At 47.6% G+C, this 23,485-nt stretch overlaps 1 protein-coding gene across 5 annotated transcripts; it reads right to left on the minus strand.

Annotated features, from left to right (window-relative positions):
* Nucleotides 1-383: 383 nt before the first annotated feature.
* LOC117890093 (protein charlatan) lies at nt 384-20,409 on the minus strand. Of its 5 annotated transcripts, none has more exons than XM_034794754.1 (7): nt 19,922-20,409; nt 6,367-6,719; nt 5,737-6,290; nt 4,646-5,665; nt 4,244-4,447; nt 3,626-3,931; nt 384-3,288 (listed from the first exon to the last, which is right to left on the minus strand). In XM_034794754.1, exons 2-7 carry the CDS (start codon nt 6,586-6,588, stop codon nt 1,545-1,547), a joined length of 4,050 nt encoding a protein of 1,349 aa, XP_034650645.1. In that variant the 5' UTR covers nt 6,589-6,719; nt 19,922-20,409; the 3' UTR covers nt 384-1,544. The 5 variants fall into 5 exon arrangements, with proteins under 5 accessions (XP_034650645.1, XP_034650646.1, XP_034650647.1 ...); XM_034794755.1 differs by lacking the exon at nt 19,922-20,409 and adding an exon at nt 15,212-15,474 and having other exon boundaries at nt 5,737-6,287; XM_034794756.1 differs by lacking the exon at nt 19,922-20,409 and adding an exon at nt 15,212-15,474 and having other exon boundaries at nt 3,626-3,922.
* Between the last annotated feature and the right edge of the window lie 3,076 nt (nt 20,410-23,485).

Consider the following 23,485-nt stretch of genomic DNA (forward strand, 5'->3'; position numbering starts at 1 on the left):
GCACAATATACAAAATTGTATCCATTTATATATCCAACAGATAGATCCCTATTCCACATATGTATAATTGAAAAGCCTCTTTGTTTTATATTTTAAACTAATTATCTTTTATTTTGAATGTTTTGGAAATATATAATTTTTAAACTAAAAAACACTCACATTACATTATATATTTTTTATTTTTCCATTTTTTGTTGGTTTTTTTTGTTGCAAATTTTTGCTTAAATAAAATTTAAAGTAATTTGTTGGGTCTTGCTTTAGTTTTGTTTTGTTTTTTGTTTCATCCCCCATATGTCTTTTTTCGTCTCAAAAATTTTGTCTAAATGGCTTGTCATCCAAAAATTTACTTTACTTAAGAATTTCTCCTCATTTTATATGCTTTATTTGTTGTTTTTAGTTTAGTTTAGTTTTCGTGTAATAGATTTACGTTTAAGTTTACCACATTTAGCAAAAACACACATTGTACACTAAAATTGTTTATATTTATTACCATTTATTCGATAATGCTTTCCATTCATATGACATACTGTATGTATAATACTATATATCATCCCCCCCGACACTTTTCAGTCAAATATTTCTTGTTTTTTCAGTGTGGTAAAAAGGTGAATGTATGTATATTATATTCATGTTCTTTGAGTATTTGTTGAATGGTTGCTTGTTCTTGTGTTTCCTTTAGTTTCTTTTCTTTGATAAAATCATAAGTACAACTACACGTACAATAATATAGTTTGCTTTGTTCGTTAATAATTATATACGTTTCGTTTGGTTTTTTTTTGTTTTTTTCAATATGCTTAAAATGTTCTTTATGAGAATGTTAGATGTGTGGGCATTTTGTGGGCGTGACTGCTACTCTAAACGATGGCTAAACTAAATAAAACTAAATGTATTTTCACGTTCAAGTCTTACGTTTAAGAAATAAGGCAAAGGGTACGACGATGAGGTCTGTTCATAAATTATACAATAAACTAAGGCAACTAGCAAAAGTTAAATCTAGGGTATTGTAAATTGTAAATAAATGGCAAATCATTTCGCGTAACTTAACTGAAGCTTTGTAAATGGCAAATTAAAGCTTTTACTTCACATTTCAATAAATCATACAGTGTATCCATAGCATAACTGTAAAATCATACTACTAGGTTGAAACATTTGATAAATGCTCAAATATTACTAAATCTTTAAATATCCGTCTTCTTGTGAGTATGTGTTGAGTGTGTGTGTGTTTGTGGTGTGTGCTTCTATAATACGATTGAGAGCTCAATTATACAACTAAGATAATGGATAAAATGGATAATAATTATAATGAAATTCACTTGAGATGGCGGCTGCGTATAGCATTTTTGAGCCCATTTCGTTCCATGAATCGTGTGTGTTTTGTTAAGTAATTTTTCGTTTGTTTTAAGAGAAATCATATTTCAGGTACATCACAACTTAAAATTTACAAAATTAAATGCAATTTGTTAAAACAATTTCAATGCCTAATGCATTCCATATGGCAAGCAAACATTTGCTAATTAATAAGAGAACCAAAATGTACACGACAATTAACCCAAAAGAGCTTGAGGAGAGTCCTCTGTCATTTGATCGGTTGATGCAGCAGCACTCTGCCTGCCACGCCTGAGCAGTAGCGCCGCCTGCACTCTCTGCCTGGACGCTTGTGTCTGACCATGTCGCCAGTAGCGGTGCAGAGCCAGAGACCCAATCGTGTGATAGTTGAAGCTAATGGTTCTGCTGCGTCGCACCTGATTGCATTTCAGGCAGCCCAGCTTTTGGCGGACCATGCGATTCAGATACTTGTCGCGCAGCAGGCCCACCACCGCCTCCGGGGTGAGGCGTATCTTCTTGGGCTGCGCCTGCTTGCGGGAGCTGCGTCCGTTCTCGCTATCCGACTTCTTGCTAAAGTCCAGCGGAGCCGCCAGATACTCCTGCTTGCTGGCTGCATCGGCCAGCAGGGGCAGCAGGGTGGCCAGTTGACTGATGGATTTGCGGGCAGCATTTGCTGAGTGGCCATTGGACATAGCTGCCTGGCTATGGGTCTGACTGTGACTGTGGGCTGGGGCCGCCTTTTTGGGACTCTTGCGGGGCACCGCCAGATCCAGCTGACGCTTCAGCAGCGACGCGGCGGGCGGCTGTGGTGGCGAGGACTTCACTGTGGGCGCTCTGGGTGTGATGGTCAGGGTGATGTCCTCTTTGTTGCGCAGATACTCAATGTACTCCTCCGTTTCGCTGAGCAGCCGGCGACGCTTGCTCGGCGACATGTGCTCCAGATCCAGCTGCCTCTGCTGGCCCGTTGTGGTGGCCGTGGGCAGGGCTGCTGCTGCTGCGGCCAGCATCAGAGGCGTCTCGGCTGCGTAGTATTTGTTGATGATGTCTTTAACATAATTGTGAAACTGTGTGCCAATGCGGTTGAGATTCTGATATTCCATTTGTGTGAGAAATGGTGTTTGATTCGTGGTGCTCGGTGCGGTTGCTCCTGCTCCTGCTGCTGCTCCTCCTCCTGCTGCGGCTGCTGCTGCAGCTGCTGTGACCGCCGCTGCGGCAGCAGCAATTGCTGCAGATTTGGTGTTGTTCTCCTTATCATCCTGACGGTGATTATGATGAACGGCATTTCTGTGCGACGACTTGTCCTTGTGGTTTGTGTTGCTATTGTTGTTATTGGAATTCAATTTGTACGCGGGAGACGATTTAATAAGCTGCAATCGCTGCTGTAGCTGTGGCTGTGGCTGTTCCTGGTTCTCCTGATCCTCATCATTCTCGATCTTGATCTTGCGCTTGCTGCTGAGCAGCTCGATGGCCGTCTGCTCGTAGCTAGCCGCTTCCAGAAATGCCGTTGCCATCATCGCCTTTGCCTGGACTTGGGCCGGGATCTTTTCCTCCTTCCCATCCTCCACCTCGTGCTTCTCCAGCTTCACATGACGCGACACCTTCACTGGCGATGTGGACAACATGTTATACTCATCGCCCGAGAAGCTCGACGAGGATGCCGACGATGGTGTATTCTCGTCATCCTCCCCCGTGGAATGTTGCCGGGCACGGATGCCAAACTTTTGTCGCTGGGAACTGCTGCTGCTGCTGTTGCTGTTACTGTTGCTGCCGCTGTGGGTGCCCATGTTGCTGAGGCTGTACAATAGTGCAGCAGCCTCTCGTGTCGTCCATTGCGAAGGCAGTTTATTATTAAACAGGAGTTGATGATTTGCTGGTATTTTCAACTCGTGCACGCCTCCCGCCTTATGAAAATCCTGAGCGACCGAAGCGGTGTTGCGACTAATGGCGTCCATTTTCAGCAGACTGCAATGAAACGAAACAAATCGGAAATATATCGATTAAAAAATGATTCCGATAAACAAAGGATAAACAATACAAAACAGGAATAAGCGGATGAAAATCGACCGGAAATTATCATACAAATAAACAGACAACAAAGATAACAACAAATGGACGGGGGGGATGGACCAATAAAAAATAGAAAATATTCGAAAACTTAATGAAAAGAAACGAACAACAAACGAAAGCGGCAAACAAACAATCCGCAAAAATGGTAAACCGGCAAAAAAACAAAACACAAAAAAAACTGTGCGGGCCACAAAACAGAAAGAGCAACAGAAACAGATTTTAGGCAAAATACCGCGCATAGTCCTCCGGATCGCTGCCCTCGGCCTCAAGGTATTGAAACAAACGCTCCGATCCGCGTTTTTGGGTCGAAGCATTCGGCAGGCCGCCGGTGAGCAGATCATGCGGTGGTATCAACGATCCATTGGCGCTCAGTCGCCAACCGACCATCGATGTGGGATTCACAATGATCTCTTGCAGTGGGCCACCGCCGCCGCCGCCAGTGATGTTTCCGCTGCCGCTGCCGCCGCCCTCGTTGGATGTGGTGTAGATGGTAACGGCATTGCCTCCATTCCCATTTCCCACATTGCCACTGGAGGAGCTAAGCATAAAGTCGATGTCGATGTGGATGAAGATTGATGGTGATCACGATGATGATGATGAGGATCATGTGAATGGATTTGTTGGCGGTTGTCGGTTCAGAGTTGGAGACACGAGAGCATGAGAGCGAGTTGAGAGAACGAGAGAACGGAGGGTAGTAACTAGAGTTAGGAACGTTGTGCGCGCTTTTGGGGCTTGGGCTTGGGGTGCGGGTTTCTGTTTTGGTTGTGTGTGTTCAGAGGTTTACTTTTTTTTGGGGGTTGGTTGGTGGTTGGGGGGGAGTAGAGGAGTGTAGGCGGTCTGAGAATGTTACCCAAAAGCATTGCCGGCATAGGTGTTTAGTTGGTTATTGGCCACCAGGGTGTTGCCAATGGTGCGCAACACATTCAGATTCTGGCTATGTGAGACATTGTTGCCTCCGGCATTGTTGTTGTTGCCACCGCCACTGCCATTGTTGTTACTGTTGCCATTGTTGTTTGTCGAATTGCCGCTGCGAGATGGTCGATTATCGTGCGGACTGATATCGCGGATCACAGGGGTATCAAATTGTGTGTGTGGTAGTTGTTGTGGGAGGAGGAGGATTAGGAGGAGAACAACGAGAGAGAGAGAGAGTAAGAAAGAGAGTTCAAAAGCTGTTTAGAGTTGGTTTTTGTCACACACACGCACAGAAACACATTGTCTGAAGTTTGGGGGTTGAGCGTTTAGGAATACTTACTGCACATCACTCATGTGGACCTGATACTCCTCCTGGGTGTCCGCCAGATAGGAGCACTTGCTGCAGGCCCGCTTGTTGTGCACCTTCAGCACGTGGGTGGCCAGGCGCTCGGAGCGCGCTGCCTTGTAATCGCAGAGCAGGCAGACAAAGGGCTTTGTATGCGTATTGAGATGACGCTTGAGGCCCCACTTGTCGGCCCCCGACCATGGACAGTAGCAGCAGGTGAATCGCTTCTCGCGCTTGGGCTTCAGCAATCCCGAGCCGCTGCTGTTGCCACCACCGTTGCCGCCGCCGCCGCCACCGGAGCTGCTGCCCGAACTGGAGCTGGCCACCGGCTGCTGGGCATTGTTCATCACAACGCCCACATGGAGCGGCAGCACACTGCCATCGTCCATCTTCTCCTGCTTAAGCTGGGCCAGCGGCATCTCGCCGGCCGAGGCCACCGCCTCAATGGTCTCCACAATGCTCATGCTGGTCGAGGTGGGATGCCGTTGGGCCTCCAGGAAGGCATTATCGATATTAACGCCCGTGGCATTAATGGTCACATTGCCACGTCCGCCCGAGTGGTGAGAGTTGCCGGAGGAGCCGCTGCCCGAGCTGCTGCCGGCGGACACATGGCGACGTGTCTTGTTGATGTCGTACTGCAGCTCCCGATGCATGCGCAGGAAGTGCTTCTTCACATGATCGGCTCGATTGAACTGCTTAAGGCAGGCATAGCACTGGAAGGGCTTCTCGTCCTTGTGGATGTTCTCGTGCCGTGTGTATAGATCCCGCCGATCTGTGGAGTACGGGCAATGGGTGCAGGCATAACGCTTCTGGATGTGCACTCCATTGGCGGCGGCGGCTGCCTGCGCCTGGGCCGAGGACTTCTTGCGACTGCCCCCGGAGCTGCTGCTGCCGCCGCTGCTGTTGCTGGGCGCTGAGGTGGGTGTGGATTGGGTTAAATTCTGTACTACCGCATTGGCCGATGTCGAGGGGCTGGCGTAGATCAATTCCGCCGCATGCTCCTGGCGATGTTTTCTAGAAGAAAACCAAAAAACGGAGAGACTTTAGCGAAAGTTCTTTAAATATTCAGCGTAGATGCTACTCACTTGGACTTGGGTGTGCTCTGGTGATGGTGCTGCTGCTGTGGCTGTTGTTGTTGCTGCTGCTGCTGCTGCAGTTGTTGCTGCTGCTGCTGGCTGACATGGGCATAGCTCTGTAGTTTGCCACCCGTCGTCCATTGCACCAGCTGCGGCTGCTGGTCTGCGGCCGCCGCGGCGATCACACCTGCACCCCCGTCCTGGGCCCAGCGCTGCTGCTGGTCGCCCCCGGCCTTCAGGAGTCCCGCCTGACCCGCCGCAAATCCGTTCTGCATGAGGGCTGCTAGGCCAAAGGCCGTGCTTAGATGGTCCTCGGACTTAAAGCCACCCACAGCCACACTGGGTGCCGGCACCACAGTGGCTCCTCCTACTCCGCTGCTGGCTGTGACTACCACAGAGTTACCCGACTCTGTTTGTTGCTGTTGCTGTTGCTGCTGCTGCTGCTGTTGCTGTTGGATTACATTGGCCTGGGAGGTGGCCACGTTGTTGCTGGTTGTTGCCCCGTTGGCAGCTCCACTAGATTCGTATTCAATGCTGGGCGCTGCCGAGCGATCGAGCTGTTGCTAGAGTTGGGGAAACCAAGAAGAAATCTGGTTAGTTTTCTGCCCAATTTGGATGCACTTTATTCCTGTCACTTACCAGGTTCGTGAAGGAACGCTGCTCTCCCTCTGGTACCGCTGTCGGTCCGCTGGTGGCCACCTGAGCCACCGGCGTTCCGAGCGTATGCAAACCGTTGCCGGTCTCCTCACCGTACAATTTGCGTGTGATTTCCTTGAACATATCTTCATATGTAGCCTCAACATTTGAGGACTGTGCGCTCGCTCCTGGATGGCCGCCGTTCGCTGGGATTAGTGTTGCCATTGCAGCAACAGCGACTGCGACTGCGACTCTTTGGCGGAGCTGCCGTTGGTCTTGGCTTGCGGGCGCGTTCCACTCAAGTTGCGGCTACTGCTGCTACTCTTGCTATTGCCTCGACGTCCACCCTCCGAGAGCTGCAAGAAACGAAAACAGAGAGGAAGAGAGCGCATAAGTTGAATGGTTGCCACAGTGAGAGTTAGTCGATCTGGCTAAGCCAAGTCGAAGCCACATCCGGCACACAAATACCCAGAGCGACGTCAGTTCTGGGAACTGTCCGCTGACACATCAAGCTAGTCTCTCGGTCTGCCTGTCTGTCCCCCAGAGAGAGGGGGCGGCCTGGGTGTGCGAGTATGTGTATGTGTATGTGTATGTGTGAGAATGCTTGGAGCTGGGACGGGGACTTTGACTGGTCTGCCTTGGGGCGCTTGCGTGGGGGGTTTTTTGTTGCGGTGTGGCTCGCTCTGACGCTGCTGGTGGCGACGGCGCAGCATCAGCTGAGTCAGCAGCGGCGCGCCACTGATTGGAGCGCGCTTTTTGTTTACAGCTCTTTTCTTTATTGAGCGTCGATGCTGAGGTAGTGACAGGCGACAAATTTGTCGAAATCATTTTTACTCAAAAGGAGTTTTCTTATAGACGATCTTGCGGGTTTTTTATGATGGTTATTTATAGCTGAGATGTATTCATTTCCGTTTTCCCATTTTACTTTGGCACAACAGATCGTCTTTAACACATTTGTCGGCTGCACCAGCACCACCTTTTGTATGCGCCGATTCCCCCGCACAAAACACTTTACTTAATTTTTGGGGCTCAGTCTCAGGCTTGTCGGGGTGCTCAACATCTCTTTCAGTCTTTCAGCTGCATATTTTTGAATAAATTGAACCACCTTGACGTGCCCACCCGAGTGACGTGAACCAACCCAAAAACCCTGGCTTCATCTCCAGCATCAGAAATCAGCTAAATCGCTTTTTGGCGGTGCTTTTGTTCTTGGGTGGGTGGTTGGTTGCTGTCCCTATCTCTCTCTCTCTCTCTCTCTCTCTCTCTCCTGGCCACATGTTGCTGCGCCTTCATTTGTTTTTAGAGAGATGCCAACACACATTTCTTTGTTTGCCACATTGTGGCGACAAAATTGTCCTCGATGTTGTGGTGGTGCCCTGGGCACGTTCTATGGCCCCGCGCCAACTGCGCCCACCCACGCCTCCCCATACGATAGCAGCTCCCGCAGACACAGTCCGCGTCACCAGATACGATACGATCCCCAGCATGTTTCTCTGGTCTCTTTCGAGTTCATATTTCGTATTTGAGTTTTGCATATTTGATTTTTTATGCTTCGTGTGCTTTTTACAGTTGGGTGTTGCTGTGGCTGCCACTGCCATTGCTGCCTCCATGGGGGCGTTCGTTAGTTGTTGTTTCTGTTTGCCTTGCCTCTGCGGCGGCCTGTTCGTTGTGTCTTTGTGTGTGTGCCAGGGGTCTGGGGGTCTGGGGATCTGACTTTGCGATCTGTGCCCTGATCTGGCGGCTTGGGCCTGACTCTGAGTTCTCTGCGTGTGGTTTCTCAAGCCAAGGGCATTGTGGTTGTTGCCGTTTGACTTTGGGGCTATGCTCAAGATCATGCCGCACCATAGCCCCCTCTTTCTGTCTTTCTCTCTGTTTGTGTGTGTGCGAGTGTGGGGAGTGGAAAGTGCAAGTGTTGGAGAGGAGTATCGAAACCAGTTTTGTGATTATTTTACAAATCCCAATTTATAGGAAATGCAAGATAAACTCAATTCATTCAGATGTTCCTTTAATAAGAGAAGAGAAGAAATAAAACTCGAAGCACTCCCTAGATTTCTATCTCACACATCCACACTCGCTCACACTCCCAGAGCCAGCAGCAGCACCCACCCCTCCTCTGATAAGGCGACAGACATGGGGTCAACTCTTGTGGGCGAGACGACAGACGACACAGAAAAAGTGTCATGCGTTGCCAACAGCAACAGCAAATATCGCGCGTGTGGGTGCCGTTGTGGGGTGTGGGGGAGGCATCACCACCACCAGCAGCAGGCAGCAACAACATCCGCTTTGCTAATAACAGACAGCAGCAAAAACAAAACAGGAAAGGAATACTGCCGAAGCTTTGAATACCCTTGAAGATCGATCGCTTGTGGTCATCAGACTTGTGTAGTCGTGGGCTGATCCCTATTGAAATTCCCCGACTATTGTGGAACTCCAAACTAAAATGCTTGTATGACCAAAACATTCGTGGAAAGTCGATGTACCCTCTATCTGAAAGGGTATTAAAGCAACGACAACAACGGGAGTGGGCTGAAAATGGGCGCGCAGGCAACGACAACAAAATCAATTTACAACAAAAAGAGCAGCAACAACAACAACGACACCACCACGCGCACATCAGAACAGCGATCGGTCGACGGCTACGTCGACGTCAGCGTCAGAGTCGTGTGGTGGGTGTTCAAACAGACGCCAACTTGGGGGAGTTGCGAGAGCAACAGCAACAGCAGACGAGAGGGAGTGGGAATGGGAGAGGAGAGCGAAGGCAGCGAGAGAGCCAGAACCGGTTCGGCAGCTGAAATAAAAATGCCGGTTGGGGGAATTTTAGCGTTTGTGTTTTTGGCTTCGCTCTCACGTAATAAGTGAGAGCGCTTCGTGATCGTGCCTGCCCTTTATCCCCCGCAGAAACACGAAGGATGATAGGGAGGTAGAAAGAGAGAGAGAAGCTGTCGTTTGGCGGCAGATGTCGCATTTTGGTGGAGTTGTTTTTGCAGATGCCGGGCCACTGTTAACGGTAAACTTATTATTGGCTTTTCCCTTTTCCTGGGCTTTATTTTGTAGGGTTTTTATTTGGGTATTTGTGTGTTGTTTGCTATCATGTGCAATACCTCTTTTATTACGTGCGAGATTTGCGGGATGGCTTCGGCTAATCAATGCCTCTATTCGGGGGCGGTCATCAAAGTGCAAATTACAACACACACACAAACACACATGGACATGGACACGCATACAGTGGTTTGGAGTTATATGGACAATTTTTAACACCCGTGGGTTGGGCAAAAAGCCAAACCAGCATTCAGCATCAGGCATCAGTGATTGCGGCGACCTGGCAGCTCAGGGTGAGCCACAACATTTACTTGTTGTTGCGGTGAAAGGCCATAGCCCAACCACAGAAAGACAAAGGGGCACATAGCGGGAGGGAGCTGCAGTAGGAGGAGTACCCGCAGCAGACGACGCCTGGCTAATGACATGTTAACGCCGCCACAGTACCCAATGGAACCCCCCTCCCCTTCATACCACAAGCTATAGGCCAGCACGCAGTTATTAAAAAACGCTTTGCCCGCTGACGTGCACAGTGGGACGAAAGGAAGGAAATGCCCTTAAAGACTTCTTCAACACTTATCATGGTAGAAGAAAATATCAATAGGGTTCACTCACAAAAATGTAACTAATGACTATTTTAGACCAAATTCGTAAAAAAATCTCTGTGAACCACTGTGCACTCGATCCGACTGAAGCATTTTAGCAGCAACCACTAATCATCAAAGTGGGTGGGTGGTGCTCAACAGCTACAACAACAGGCACTGGCACTAGCCACCGACCGACCACAGCTGTCCCAGTCCAGTCCCACTGATCCAAACGATTCGACCGATCCAACGGACAGGCGAATAAAATCTTCGATTTTATATGCGAGCCAAATTAACACTAACACTAATACCAACAACAAAACGGTATTCTCTCGGCCTCTTGCTGTTTCTCTGTGGCTTTCGACGCCTACGCAGGCGCAGACGAAGCCGGGTGGAGTGAGGGTGGTGGGAAGGGTTGGGGTGAGGTGAGGTGAGGCCATCAAGTCTATGTGTGTATATATGTATGTGTGTGTGTGTGTGTGTGGGATGGTGGCTTCTGTCATCGATTGCATTCACTCTTTTGCGTGGGTCAGCGTGGGTCTCTCCTTCAGTTATCATACATTTGAGAACTGAGACTCGAAGTAGAAATGCAGTTTGGGGCAACAGCTCTTCCCAATTCATTATCCTTGATGCCTTGTTGCGTGAATGGGAGGGAAGGGGACTGGGGACGAACAAAGGACATGGACAGGTATGACTGTATATGGGCGGCAGGTGGTATTTTTTGTGGCCAACAGTCGAACGGACTCGACCCGACCCGACCACGAATCGAAAGGCAGCTGCTGTTGCCGCCACTTCTTCTTTTTTGGCGTCTTCTTTTTAAGCTCGTCTTTCCGAGGCGGATGGCCAGCAGACAACAAAAGCAAATTGCTTTCGGTCCATCGTCGCCGATGGTCTCCGAAGCTGGTTTCTCGTAGATATTGTATGAGTGTTTCTTCATCTGAATTTTTGGGTGGTTCAATGGTCACTCTCTGCCGCCTGGTGGGCGGGCATTCAACATACACATTCAAGGGCAGACGAGTCAAGTCTTTGACTTGGACTTTAGCTTTTGGCTATGATCACTTATGGCTTGCTGGCATAACTTTTTCTCTTCTTTTTACCGCTGCTGGTGCTTGCGTTGCTGCTGCTACAGTCGTTGGCGGCAGCTGTTGGCAGGTGCGCGCCCTCATAAAACGAATGGCTAACCCAAAAACAACAAAAAAAAACAGCAACAAAATGCAGGCGCAGACGATGCACATGCTCCGCCCCGACCCCGAATCGAATCGACTCGAACGGCGTCTTGGCCCTGTCCCACGTCCTGGGTCCGAGTGTCAGTTGCACCCCTCCCATTGCCATTCCCATTCCTTTCGTTTGCTGCTCCTGCTCCTTTTCTTGTGAAATCTTTGCCTCTCACTTGAGGCATGCAACATGTGCTTCGGTCGGTGTGCCTGTCCGATCATCCATGGGGTAGCAATTTATTCCTCTTGTCCTTTCAATTTATTTTTTTTTCCTCTTCGGCTAGGGGTGGTTTTCTCCGCACATCGCAGACACAGACAGAGAACAACCTGCTGCCCCGGGACCAGACGGAGATCACTTTTAGGGTTGCCACTAAGCAGGCCTGGGCTGCAGGTTGCAGCTGCCATTCTACTGATGGCTGTGGATGGGGTGGTGGTGGTGGAGTGGAGTGGAGAGGGGTTTAAGTACTGATCCTGTTGCTTTTGTTGCGGACTAACGGATGCTCGTAGGCCCTCCCTCGGGGAGAGCGAGAAAGAGGGAGGGTGACGAGTGAGGTTCGTGTGGAGGAGAGGAGGTCTGGAATAATACCAGATAAATGGATTTGTATGGCACAGTATTCATTTGGTTTGCTCCGAAAATGCCTTAAGTGTGACTTTCCTTTCTGCTGAATCGCTGGATGCATGCACCTACCAATACCCCCGAAAGTCTCCGATTTCTTCGTTGCTCATTCATGAAATCCCTTCCCATCTGATATAATCTCTGTGTGTGGGAGAGGAGGATGACTTCTTCATAGCTACTATGTACCCCCCCACCCATACTCTTCCCCCAGAATGGCGATCGGGTTGTGGCTTAAGCTCAGCGTCAGCAAATGACTGCATTTCCTCAGGCAGTTTTTTGTTAATTTTTTGTTTTTTTGGTTTTTGGGTTATCATATGTATGTATGTACAAATGGGTTTCCAAGAAACCACCTACCTACACACACACGAGGAATGCCACAGAGTCGGCCACAAAGCCACCATCATCATTCCTTCCCATCCCATCCCATGACGGGCAGAAGCAGACGGGCGGCCAGCCTATCCAGCCGACTGTGTATATGTATACCCTATACCCTACCCTACCCTCTATATCCAACCCAACCCAAAACTGAAAACCCAACGTTGAAATGTTGACGCTGGACGCCTCTTAAAAATAACAGCAGCGGCGGCGGCAGCAGCAGCAGGCAATCAGAAGAGTTCAAATAGGGGGAGGAGGAGGAAGAAGTAGGAGGAGGATTGGTGGTTGGAGGTGGAGGTGAGGAGACAGACCAGACCCAGACCCATAATGAAATTTCACAACAACCTTCAAGCAGACATCGTCGCCGTCTGCTGTCGTGGTCTTCTTCCTCTTCGTTTTCTGTTTCTGCCTTTTTGTTGTGTGTTGTGTTGGCCTGGCCTGGCCTGGCCGCGTTGAATATTGAAAAACGGTCGAAACGGTTGGGGTTTTTTAGGCAAATTGTAGTAGGAGGAGGCAGCAGGCAGATGCGACGGTGGGGCCGGGCCAGGCCGATGATGGTGGTGGTGGTGCCATAGAATGAGGCAGCGAAACGGAGATAATGATGATCGGAAAGCACAAAAGCGAAAAACGAGACCACTCTGAAGATCTTTTGAGTTTTGGGCTAACAAAAGAAAGATGATAATGACGAAGTAAAGAAGAAGTGGGTCTCCTCCTACTCCTACTCCTCCCCCTCCCAATCAACACCAATCCCAACCCAAGCGAACAAAGCAAAGCAGCAAAGGAGAAAGAACAGGGAACGATGCCCAAAGTGAAATGAATCCTACGCAATGGGGTGGCTGCTGCAAAAGGGGACGCGTTTTCGACTCCGAATCGGACTCCGACGCCAACAGGTAAAAAGTAGAAACCTTGAAAGCCGCAAAACAAACAGCTGCTGCTGTCCCTGCCACTGCTGCAGGGGCCAAAACAGGTAAGCCGATCGAGGGCAGGTAACTTTTCTGGGATGTTTGGAAGGGGGCGGGTGTAACACAGGAAATTCCTATGTGATTTTCGGTGAGATTGCTGCCACTGGGTTCGAGATCGGATCGGATCGTATCGAATCGGTCGGGTCGGTGCAGCAACAGCAGCAGCACCAGCCGCAGTAGTAGGGGAACAAAACCTCCCCAGTGACAGGGCAGGTACCGGTCGTGGGCCACCCCTCAATGCAGCCGCTCCTCTCCCCCTCCCCATCATACGCCACTAGCCCAATAAAATTGCTCTGCACCGACGGGAAGTGCGTAATTTATTTTTGCCCTTTTTTTGGGGTCGCTCTTTTTTGTCATGGGAACATGGAGTTGTGCCTCGGAGGGGAGGAAGAAAGCCAGTGAGGCCGCGTGGGTACATCTAGTTGCGGGGAAATGGGAATGCAAGTACATACATACATACATATATGAGAAGAATGATGACTCAATTTATTAGAGAAGGGAATTGTCATAAGGAGAAACTTTGCATTGATTTCTCAGGTTTTTTTTCGCATCGGCAACCCTTTCCTGTCGATCGTTCCAGCGAGAGCTAAACTCCTTGCTGAGTGAGAAGAATAAACGAACACAGAGAAGCAAAAAAATACACAATCCCCGAAGATGGGGCAAAGCAAACAGGAAAATAATAGAGGGCGACTGTCTGTGGGGGCGGCAGTGGCGACGCAAGCAGAGACAACGCAAGCAAAAAAGAGATGTAGAAGTAGGGGACGTCGAAGAAGGGGGAGGAGGAGAAGGCGGAGTAGGTTGAATGCAAAAGTTGCCATCGATGATGGGTGGGTGTAAAAAATGCATCCGAATGCAAGAGAGTGTGCAGGCAGGCAGAGTCTCAGAATTGTGATAAACCAACAGGAGGGTGTGTATATGGTGCCAGTGTGGTTTGCATGTGTGTGTGTGGCTGTGCAAGAAAGAGGGAGGAATAAAGCAAAGAGGAGAGAGTGACGCCAAAATAAGAACCTACAAGAAATCAACATTTGAAACAGCGGGCGTCGCGACGGTCAGTCGCCGCCACTCCCCGTCTCGCTCACCCCTCTGCCAACGAAGCGGCAATTAAAGAGCGCAACAGGGTAATAGAAAGAAAGAGACAGACCGGGCAGGGCACCGGGAGGTAGCAAAAAAAGGAAAGGAAGAGGAACATGTGACACAGCGGAATAGGAGAGACCATGTGAGTAGGCGGCTTTGCTTGAGCAACTCTCTGTGTCGCTGCTGGGCCCTGGGACAGAGTTGATCCAAGGCAGGCAAGATTTTTCACATCACCCACTCCCATATCCGTGTACGTGCGCGACTTTGTATGTGTGTGTGTGGCGAAGATGATAAGCAGCAGACGCAGAAGAAAGTAGGATAATGAGGGAGGGGAGGAGAGGCGGCCACCACACGCAAGCTGCCCAAGGATTGATGGTGGTATTTGGCTGGCGGTGGTGGTGGGTTTCATCATCGTTTTTTTGGTTATTTTCGATCCCCTTGCGGCGTCGCATTTGCGCCAAGCGAGGGAGGGCCCTGGATGAGCGTACACACACACACGTGATTGTGTTTGTGTGAGTGTGCTGGCATCTTTTGTCTCTGGGGCCGCGATCACAGACCCAGACCCCGTCCCAGTCCGAGACCCAGCTCAGGAAAGGGGTGCCCAACAGAGTTTTTTGGGCGTTGGAGTGGCTGTTTTTTTTGGACTCGAGTATAATTGGAAATTGGGTAACCGGTTCTGTGCGCTGCGATTAGAGCTACCTGTGGGTTGGCTGGGCTTGTCTCCGATGGGCTCTGCACATGGCCTTCGGAATGATTTCTCGGATGGGTCGAAGATCGCGGGTCTGTGCGAGAGTTTCTTGTGTGGGCTAAGCTTGGGAAACACATGCGTCACATTCACAGAATTTCTTTCCCTGGGACTGATTTCCTTCCCGGCTGTAAAACTCCCAAGCCTCCCACTTATCACATCCATTTCTAGTAGCACTTAAATTCCCACATCACCCGCGGACAAACCTGGCAATCACTATTCGTAGACTATAACGATTTGCCTACCTTTTACTGTTGATTGTTTCGATTCTGCGTAAACGGCCCTTAGGCCATTGCTGAATTTAGCTTCCTAGCCGGCTTTTACACTTTCTTTTGTTTCTATGAGTCTATCACTTTGCACAATTTCTTCACTGCGCGACAACTGCCATAAAGTGCAATTCAAATGCAACCACGCACAATTAATCGCTTAATTTTTAAAATAAGAATAGTGCCAAATTTATCAACAAAAGCGAACGACGAGCGAGAACGGACGAACCAAGCGAGCCGACGGTTAAATTTGGAGTGACGCTGCTCTGGCGCTGCTCGTGCTGGCGATACGGTGCCGACGCACAAAACGGCGCACAGTGGGACTAACAGCAAGAGAGAAGCGAAAGATTTGGTGTTGGGATATGTTTATAATAATAGCGGCTCAAGAGTCTTATATACCCTTGCACATGGCAGACAAGGACGCTGTTTATATGTTACTATGTATCTCCCTAACTTCCATATGAGCTGATAATCTGATCGGTCCTATTCGGTTGATTGCCATGTCCAAAATATTTGAGATAGCTTAAAATACAGACACATACAAGAAATCGATGGATATGCTGGCTTATCATGATTTTATACATGTGAGCAGATTGAACATATTGTAAAGATTCGTTACATTCAGTATCCTTGCTTAAGAACATCATGAACATTCTCCAACAATAAATGCATTGAAGCCCACTGTGCACACGGCCACCTTACAAGCGAATGATCGCATAAAAGAGAAATTGCAACAAGCAAGCATTCCGTCGGTCGCACCCGCTCATTCACGTTTATTTTTGTTGTTCCTTCTCTCTCTCCTTCTCTTCCTCTCATAGTCGTCGTCACAGCTCGCGTCGGCAGAGAGCGAGAGTGGGAGTGGGAGAGACAAGCACAGCGTAGGGTGGTTTGATGGTAGAATTTTTGGTCGACTTGGGTCGCGCAGAAGCAGGTCAGCAACTTGATTTGTATACCCTTGCAGAGGGTAGTATGTTTCTTGTGATTTTTGAAATGCTCTTCCATGGCGATTGACTTATCAATAAAATTCAACAAACTGTTTGGCAGTCAAATTCGAATAAAATTAGGGTATCTAATTTTTCGGCCTATGCGTACAGGATTTTGATTTTTTTTTACCTCTTTTTGTTGTGCTTTGGGTTGGTAATGATCTTCGTGCATGTGGGTTGTGTTGGTGCTGTTGTTGCTGCGCCGTTGGCTGTGGCGGTGGCGGAGGCGACTGTGACTGTTGCGTTCATTAGCGGGGCCGGGGCTTTTTTTTGGGTTTGTTATATGGCCAGAAGGAGGGAGGGCGTGCTGATACATGGTCCAGGTAGACACATAACATAGCAAAGGTGTACATGCATACATATGTATGTATGTATTGGGTGGCACTGCCCGCTGTTTAGTGGCGTGGGCCGATGTCTGATCCCAGCCCGATTTGATTTAGGGTTCAAGTATTGTCATTCAACTGTTACCATTGCGTACTCCCGTTCAGCCTAGTCCCTGATTTCAATTGCTATGCAAAATTCATGACTCATAAATTGGGAAACACCTAGCCTTCAAGCAGTGCAACGACGACAACAACAAAAGCAACAGCAACAACAACAATTCTTTGAAACTGAAAGTTAAACGCAATCAACGGGGACGCTAGTGCATCATCTTGGGTCCACTGCTGACCATGGTGTTTGTAGTGGTGCCTGACCGATCGTTGTGATCAAGCAACTGGCGTCGTGAGTATTCCCCACCCCCCAGGAAACGAAGAAAAACTCCAAAGACTGTGGCAAAAAAAGAAGCGAAAAAAAGTGATAACCAAGCAAAGCAGACTTATAAATGCTCTGCCTTACGTAAGGAATCGCTAAGTCGAAGGAACCCAATGCAACATTCGAGGATAAACAAAACCAAATAAACTGATATCATGTTAGTTGGTAAGATTTGAGTGACCAACTAGCCTAGAGAATCTCATATGCTTTGCTTGAAGTCAACAGGTTAACCATCGAAATGGAGCAGCGTGAGCACCCTACTTTACCTTCATTGCCACTCAAGTGGAAGTGGATGACGACGATGATGGGCTGAAGGAGCAGCCTGGAAAAAAGGAACCGGTTTGACAGCAGCCGTCGACGCTGCCATCCAACATGTGGGCCACCACCACTACACACACATAGACAGAGGGGAATACACACCAGTCCGAATCCCCCCAAAGAGCAGAGGTTCTGGCCGCTGCAAAGTGAAGGAAACCTTGATGGTAACATCTTGCTGGGTGGATTGGGGACCCGTTAGCCTTTACTTGGGTCCATCCTTGGACCGGTGGAGGTTGTGATATAACCAAAGGGCCGTAATGAGCCAGGGCCAATTACAAAACGGCGGTAACAGTAACACATGGCTTCCTTTGGCCGAAAACCTGTTGCCCGCGAAGCCCTTCTTTTTGGCGGGGAGAAAGTTCCCCTTTGTCATAGCGTAGGGCTTCTCATGGGCGCCACTTGAGGTGAAGAAATCTGCATTCCCGCAGCCCCGTTATGGGTTGCACTTTGTCACGTCTCATTTAACAGGAGACTCGAAAAAAAACAACAAAAAACGACAGCGACGGGCCCGGGGGTCGCCACTCGAGCCCTCCTGGGGTGGTGGTTTCACGATCGTTCTCACATCCAATATGGCGTCACCCCTACTCGGGTGGGCGTGGGACGGCCACGCATGCGCAATTCTCTCCAAACTCCAACGCGGCTCGTGTGAGTGGGTGGGCCGCCGTCTCTGTCTCTGTGGGTGTGTGTGTGTGTGCTGTACTGGGTTGGGTACAGTCTTCGCTTCGCTTGCCTGCGGTTGGGTGAGTGTGAGTCACTGGTTGGCTCTGCTGGCTGTCCCAGCCCCATGGCTGATGGTGGAGTGTGAATGAAATTGAATCGACAGGAAATGGTTGACCTCTCAGTTGTTTCTAGGCAATGGCCACAAAACTTGTTCGATTAGTTGGAATTTGATTGCAGAGATCTCATCTCATTATTCGATCTTGAAGTTGTAAGATATAGAGCCTGTTTGTATCAGTCAGTAGTCAGATAAGTTCATAAGGAAAGTATTTTGCAATATTAAAGTGCAGTTTTTCGAAAATTTAATTGCCATTTTGTAGACAACTTTTGGAACTGTGAAAACTACATTATCGATCTGGAACATTCTCAATGCCTGGCAGCAATGTCTGCTTCCACGCATTGCCTTCATTGGTTTTCTCTCTAATTTCAATTTTCACCATACAGAAATCATGCAAAAAGCAATTAAGCTGTCAGTCTGCGAGGGGAGGTGCCTCCAATGCACAACTAAATTCGATATAAGCCAGGGAGACCACCCATCCATGTGGGTTTACATATATACATATGTATGTATGTACATAAAAATGTACATATTGTACATATAAGCATAATCCCATAGACATGCAATTCAAGTGCACACATACAAATTGCATTTTATATAATATAGAATATAGAAATTTATAAAATGCTTGTCTCTATTATACAATTCATATGTATGCGCTTATGTCTATTTCCCCCCGTCTATTCTCGACGACCGCCCACAATTTATTGGACGAATGCATTGCCTAGCAACATAGGAGTCACAAATTTTTAGGTGCCATTCAGCTCCATACCATAAAGGGAATTCATCAAAGGCAAAAATAATCAAATACAAATTGTATAATGTGTGTACGAGTGTGTTTGCATTTATATACAATACCAATACAGTCACACATGGACAGACAGACACACTAGCAAGTCGCATATGTTGCATAAAAACCAAAACCCAAAAAACCATATGCAAAAACCACCCAACGCCCCCAAAAATCGAAATGAAAGTGCAGTCAGCAGCAGCAGCAGCAGAATCAACGGCAAAAACGCAGCAGCAGCAGCAGAAGCGGCAACGGCAGCAGCAGCAGCAGCAGAAGAGAGCCAAAAGCAAGCCGGAGAGAGCGTAAGCTTATGCACTTGCACCCGGAGTGAGAGCGAGCGAGCGGAAGTTGAACTGCAACACAATTCCTTTGCACTTTCCGTTGAGTAGAGTGGGTGGGCTTGTCCCAGGGGCGAAATAACAAAAATTGTTATAGACACGAAATTTATGATGTGGCTCTGGCTCAGAAAACAACGACCCACCCCCAAAAAAGGTGGCGGAATGTGGGTGACTGGTAGGAGGGGCTGACAACTGGTTTTTAGTTTTCAAATGCCAAAACACTGGAGAGTCATTGTTGGAAGAGCGTAAGCGAGAGAAAGAGAGTGAGTGGATGAGAGAGAGTGTGGGTTGTTGGGGATGCATTGTTTGGGGGTTGTTGGCCGTTGCATAAAGAGCGCCTGCTCCACACCACTACCATTGCGATATTTTCCCTCTCTCTCGCTCTCTGCGTGTGGCGGTGGAGGTGGTGGCAGGGGGAAGTATTGATGATGGAAAAATAGAAGTTGGCGCTTTTTAGTTTGGGGGTTGTTGGTTGTAGTAGTTGTTGTTGTTATTCTGGCGGGGTGTTTCTCTGGGAAAAAGTGCATACCGAAAAATATATGTACGCACACACACACACACACAAACACAGAGAAAGGCAACGCAATGCGGAAAAATCAATAAATCATGCTGTTGGGGAAAATTTCTTTAATTGACCAGTACAAATCAATTTGCCAACCAGCCCATCTGTCTGTCAACAGTTACTTATCCATGATGATGGCTAACACGGCCAGCTTTGTTAGTTACACTTACCAACATGTTCGCAGCGATTTCAGCGGTCCGCCCCAAAGTATGCAACACAATTCAATCCGTAATCCTCGTTCGGTTCTCCACCGCTTTCCACAGCAACCGCTAATAATTTTTTGTCAGCCGCTTTCTTTGCTTCACTTCCGTTTCCGTTGGGTGATGATTTCACATACTCCTCTTCGATTGAACCTCTCCCCTTCTACGATGCACTTTTTGGGGTTACCGTAGTAGTATCTCTTGGAGACGCACCGAGTCATTCCCCTTTCACAACTAACCTCATCAACACTCACACACCGAATGAGAAAAGTGCGCCGATGTTCTGTGTAACTGAATGAATGTCGCGGAGGAGCGCTCCGACAGTCGCCAGCCCTGCACGCTCCCGACGCGACAGGGTGGTGGGCGTTTGGGGGGTTGGGGCTTAGTTGGGATCCCCGCTTCCCCCTTCGTAAATAGATTTGTTTTTTGTTATTGCGCTGCGTGGCACGCTGTTGTTGCCTCACCGATTGCCAGTCGCGTAATAATAATTGCGCACGCTCTCGATGTTGTGCAATTGTTGGGAAAAGCTTCCTGTCTGCCGTTGCCGTTGCTGCTGTTTCTGCTTTTTGCTTCTGCCTCTAGCCGCCTTATGGCCGGCCTCCTTCTGCCACCCACTTCTACGTGGTTGTTGTTCTTGTTGCTGGCGTTGTAAAAAAGCGCGCGCATTCATAGCCAACGCTCCCACGCATAACAAGTGAGTTTCTCTCACTCTTTGCCTGGCTCTCTCGCAGTCTCTCGCGCTCGCTCTCTTTGTATCTCATACCCTGGCGGCCATGTTTATTTACAAAAAGTTTAACGGTATTCGGGCTCTACAAGTGAGGTCCTTGAGGCATAAAAGGACGTTTGACTCGTGTAGCACTTAGATATGAACGTGTAGCAACAGAAGTCGAATGTAGGAAGAGTCGATTGTTGGTAAAGAAAAGGAAATGTAAATGTAGATATAAATACATTATGTATACATAATGCTTTGCCAATTTCGTCATTTAATGGAAGGCATGTCTGTTTGTGTGTTTGTTTTATGTATTCTGGGCAATCGGGAATTATGTTTTCTACAACATAAAAATTTGGTTTTATTTGTAAAGAAAATCACATCCAAAACTCTACATCTCTGGCTACATTAAAACTTACAGTCACATAACATGGACACGAACCACCTAAAAAGAAACGAACCAGCAGCTGCCTGACCAAAGCTGCCTGCTATAACAAATTATCCAACCGGTGCTGACGAATTTTGATGAATCTTTCGAGTGAATCTGTCCATTTAATGGTACTGCTATAGTCTGTATGTTCTTGGGTTTCTTGGTCACAATAAACTATCTGTAAGTGCTAGGCATCCAGCTGCAGTTATTCTGAGAAGGGACAATTTTGCGGTGTGCCCACCACGATAGGACGGATGTAGCATTGGAATGTGTGCCCCACCATCCAAGCTTATCAATTAAATTGTGTCAAAGGAGTCCCGACCCACGCTTACCTGACCAAACGATTGCCTGCCACTTGACCATGACGACGCTCCTTTCCATTTGGTCAGTAGCTCTACTCGTTTTCCCTCTCATTTTAGCAACAGTTTTTTTCTGGTGGCCAGCAAGTTTTTAATCAAATTGCACATGTGACCCCACAAAGTCAGGCATAACAAACCCCACCCCCTAGCACCCCACAGTTCTCGGCTAACCTAATTTTAAAGTCGCCTCCGCCAGGCGACTTCTAGTAGATGGCTACCACGGCACCAGTTTTCATCCGTTTTTGGGAGAATTTTCAGCCACGTCAACTGTCTCGAAAAGTTTTTAATCAACGTCACCAGCAACAACAAAGGCAAACACACTGTTTTTTTTCGTTCACCACTTTTCCTACTTAACAGTTTAATTTCTTCGGTCTGTTTTTGTGAGGTTTTCCTGCTGCCCTCGATTTGGCTGGGGGTGGGGAAAGTGTGGGTGGGGGAGTTGCATTTTTGCCGCATTTTCACCAGCAGCAAATTCAATGCAATTAAAAACAACTCATAATGGAAGCCCTGCAGCCCCGCCTGCAGCCCTTCGGTAATTTGTCTCCAGTTTGGTAGAGCAAAAAGATGGTAAAAACACAAACGAAAGGCATAACCTGGAGTACATATGTAGCTTTGGTAACTCTTGATCGTTTAGTGGACCATCTTCCAATAAAGATATATGCTGAACGATGTCTGTAATTTGATGTCCCATTTGCACGTTACAAACATCTGCTCAAAACTAAAATACCCTTTCGCTGGATACTGGCAACATAATAATGTAGCCACATTTTTTTGTTGGGTTTGTTTCGGGGAGAGAAGTGATTTTTAATACAACATTTGATGGCAACGGACTGCTTGCTTTATGCATTTAATTAAAATGGGAATGATAAGACCCTGGAGCTGAGTGCCAAAGCCGGAGGCAGAGTCACAATGAAAATGCAATGAAAACGAATAAATATGAAAGGACTGCCTGCGATGCAGATACAGATATCAGCCAGACAGAGACGGCATTCGAGTGTGGGATAGAGACGGACTTAGTCGTGCTGCTTTTGCTTTAGTTAAAATATGCAAACAAGAAACGGAAAAAACTTATTTAGACGCCGCAGCACCAGACAACAACACAAACATACTTAAATGAATATATACGAATACGAATATATGATATGGAAAAAGAGCAATAGAAACAGGCAGAATAACCCCCAGATACTCGTACGTACATACATACATATGTACATATACCACTCGTAAATGTTGGCTTTGGCTGCTTATGAAAATGGCGGCACACACGAGTGCAAATTTTCATGTATGTGTGCATCTGTGTGTTTGTGTGTTTGTGTGTGTGCTTGCTGCAGTGCTTCTCCCACGCATTGTCTGTATGTATGTGAGAATTCGCTTGCCTTTTGTTTAACAAAACGCAGCACAATGGGGCCACTCGGAGCTGCAATGGGACAAATGGTTCCATCAGCAGAACTAAGCAAAAAACACGATTTAAATTTTAACGGAAATGGGAAATTCATAAATAATAGTTTGCCAAATTAGGCATGCGTGTATTTGTGCACATATTCATCTACATTCATATGTATGTATGCATGTACCTATGTATGTATGTTCATGCATACATATGTACATACTTTATTTATGTAATACCAAATTAAATGAAATTTTTGTTTACTTGCAGATTTTGCACATTCATCCCTCTATCGTTAAGTACAATAAATAATTTTACAATTAAAATGTGGCTCAATAGCAATGAAATCCTGACATTCTCTATACAGTGTTAGGGAGGAAAGATCTGCCCATCTGATAACAGTTTTATTTTAAGCACAAAATAAGCCTTCTAAGATGATCCCGAGCTAGTTTTCACTTTGATTTTTTGTGCTTTTGTAGATAAATGATTATCTTTTAATCCAACTAAGGGTTGATCTGTTTACATATGCCATCACAGTATTACTACCATGGCCAAAGATCAGTCTTTGTTTCTGGTTTTATTCCGCATCTGCCCACTGTCTCTATTCTTTTCTGGAGCTTCTGATCGCCTCTGCTTTTATGCTTCTTGC

The sequence above is a fragment of the Drosophila subobscura genome, chromosome E (assembly GCF_008121235.1).
Source record: "Drosophila subobscura isolate 14011-0131.10 chromosome E, UCBerk_Dsub_1.0, whole genome shotgun sequence".
In the NCBI taxonomy this organism is placed as follows: domain Eukaryota; kingdom Metazoa; phylum Arthropoda; class Insecta; order Diptera; family Drosophilidae; genus Drosophila; species Drosophila subobscura.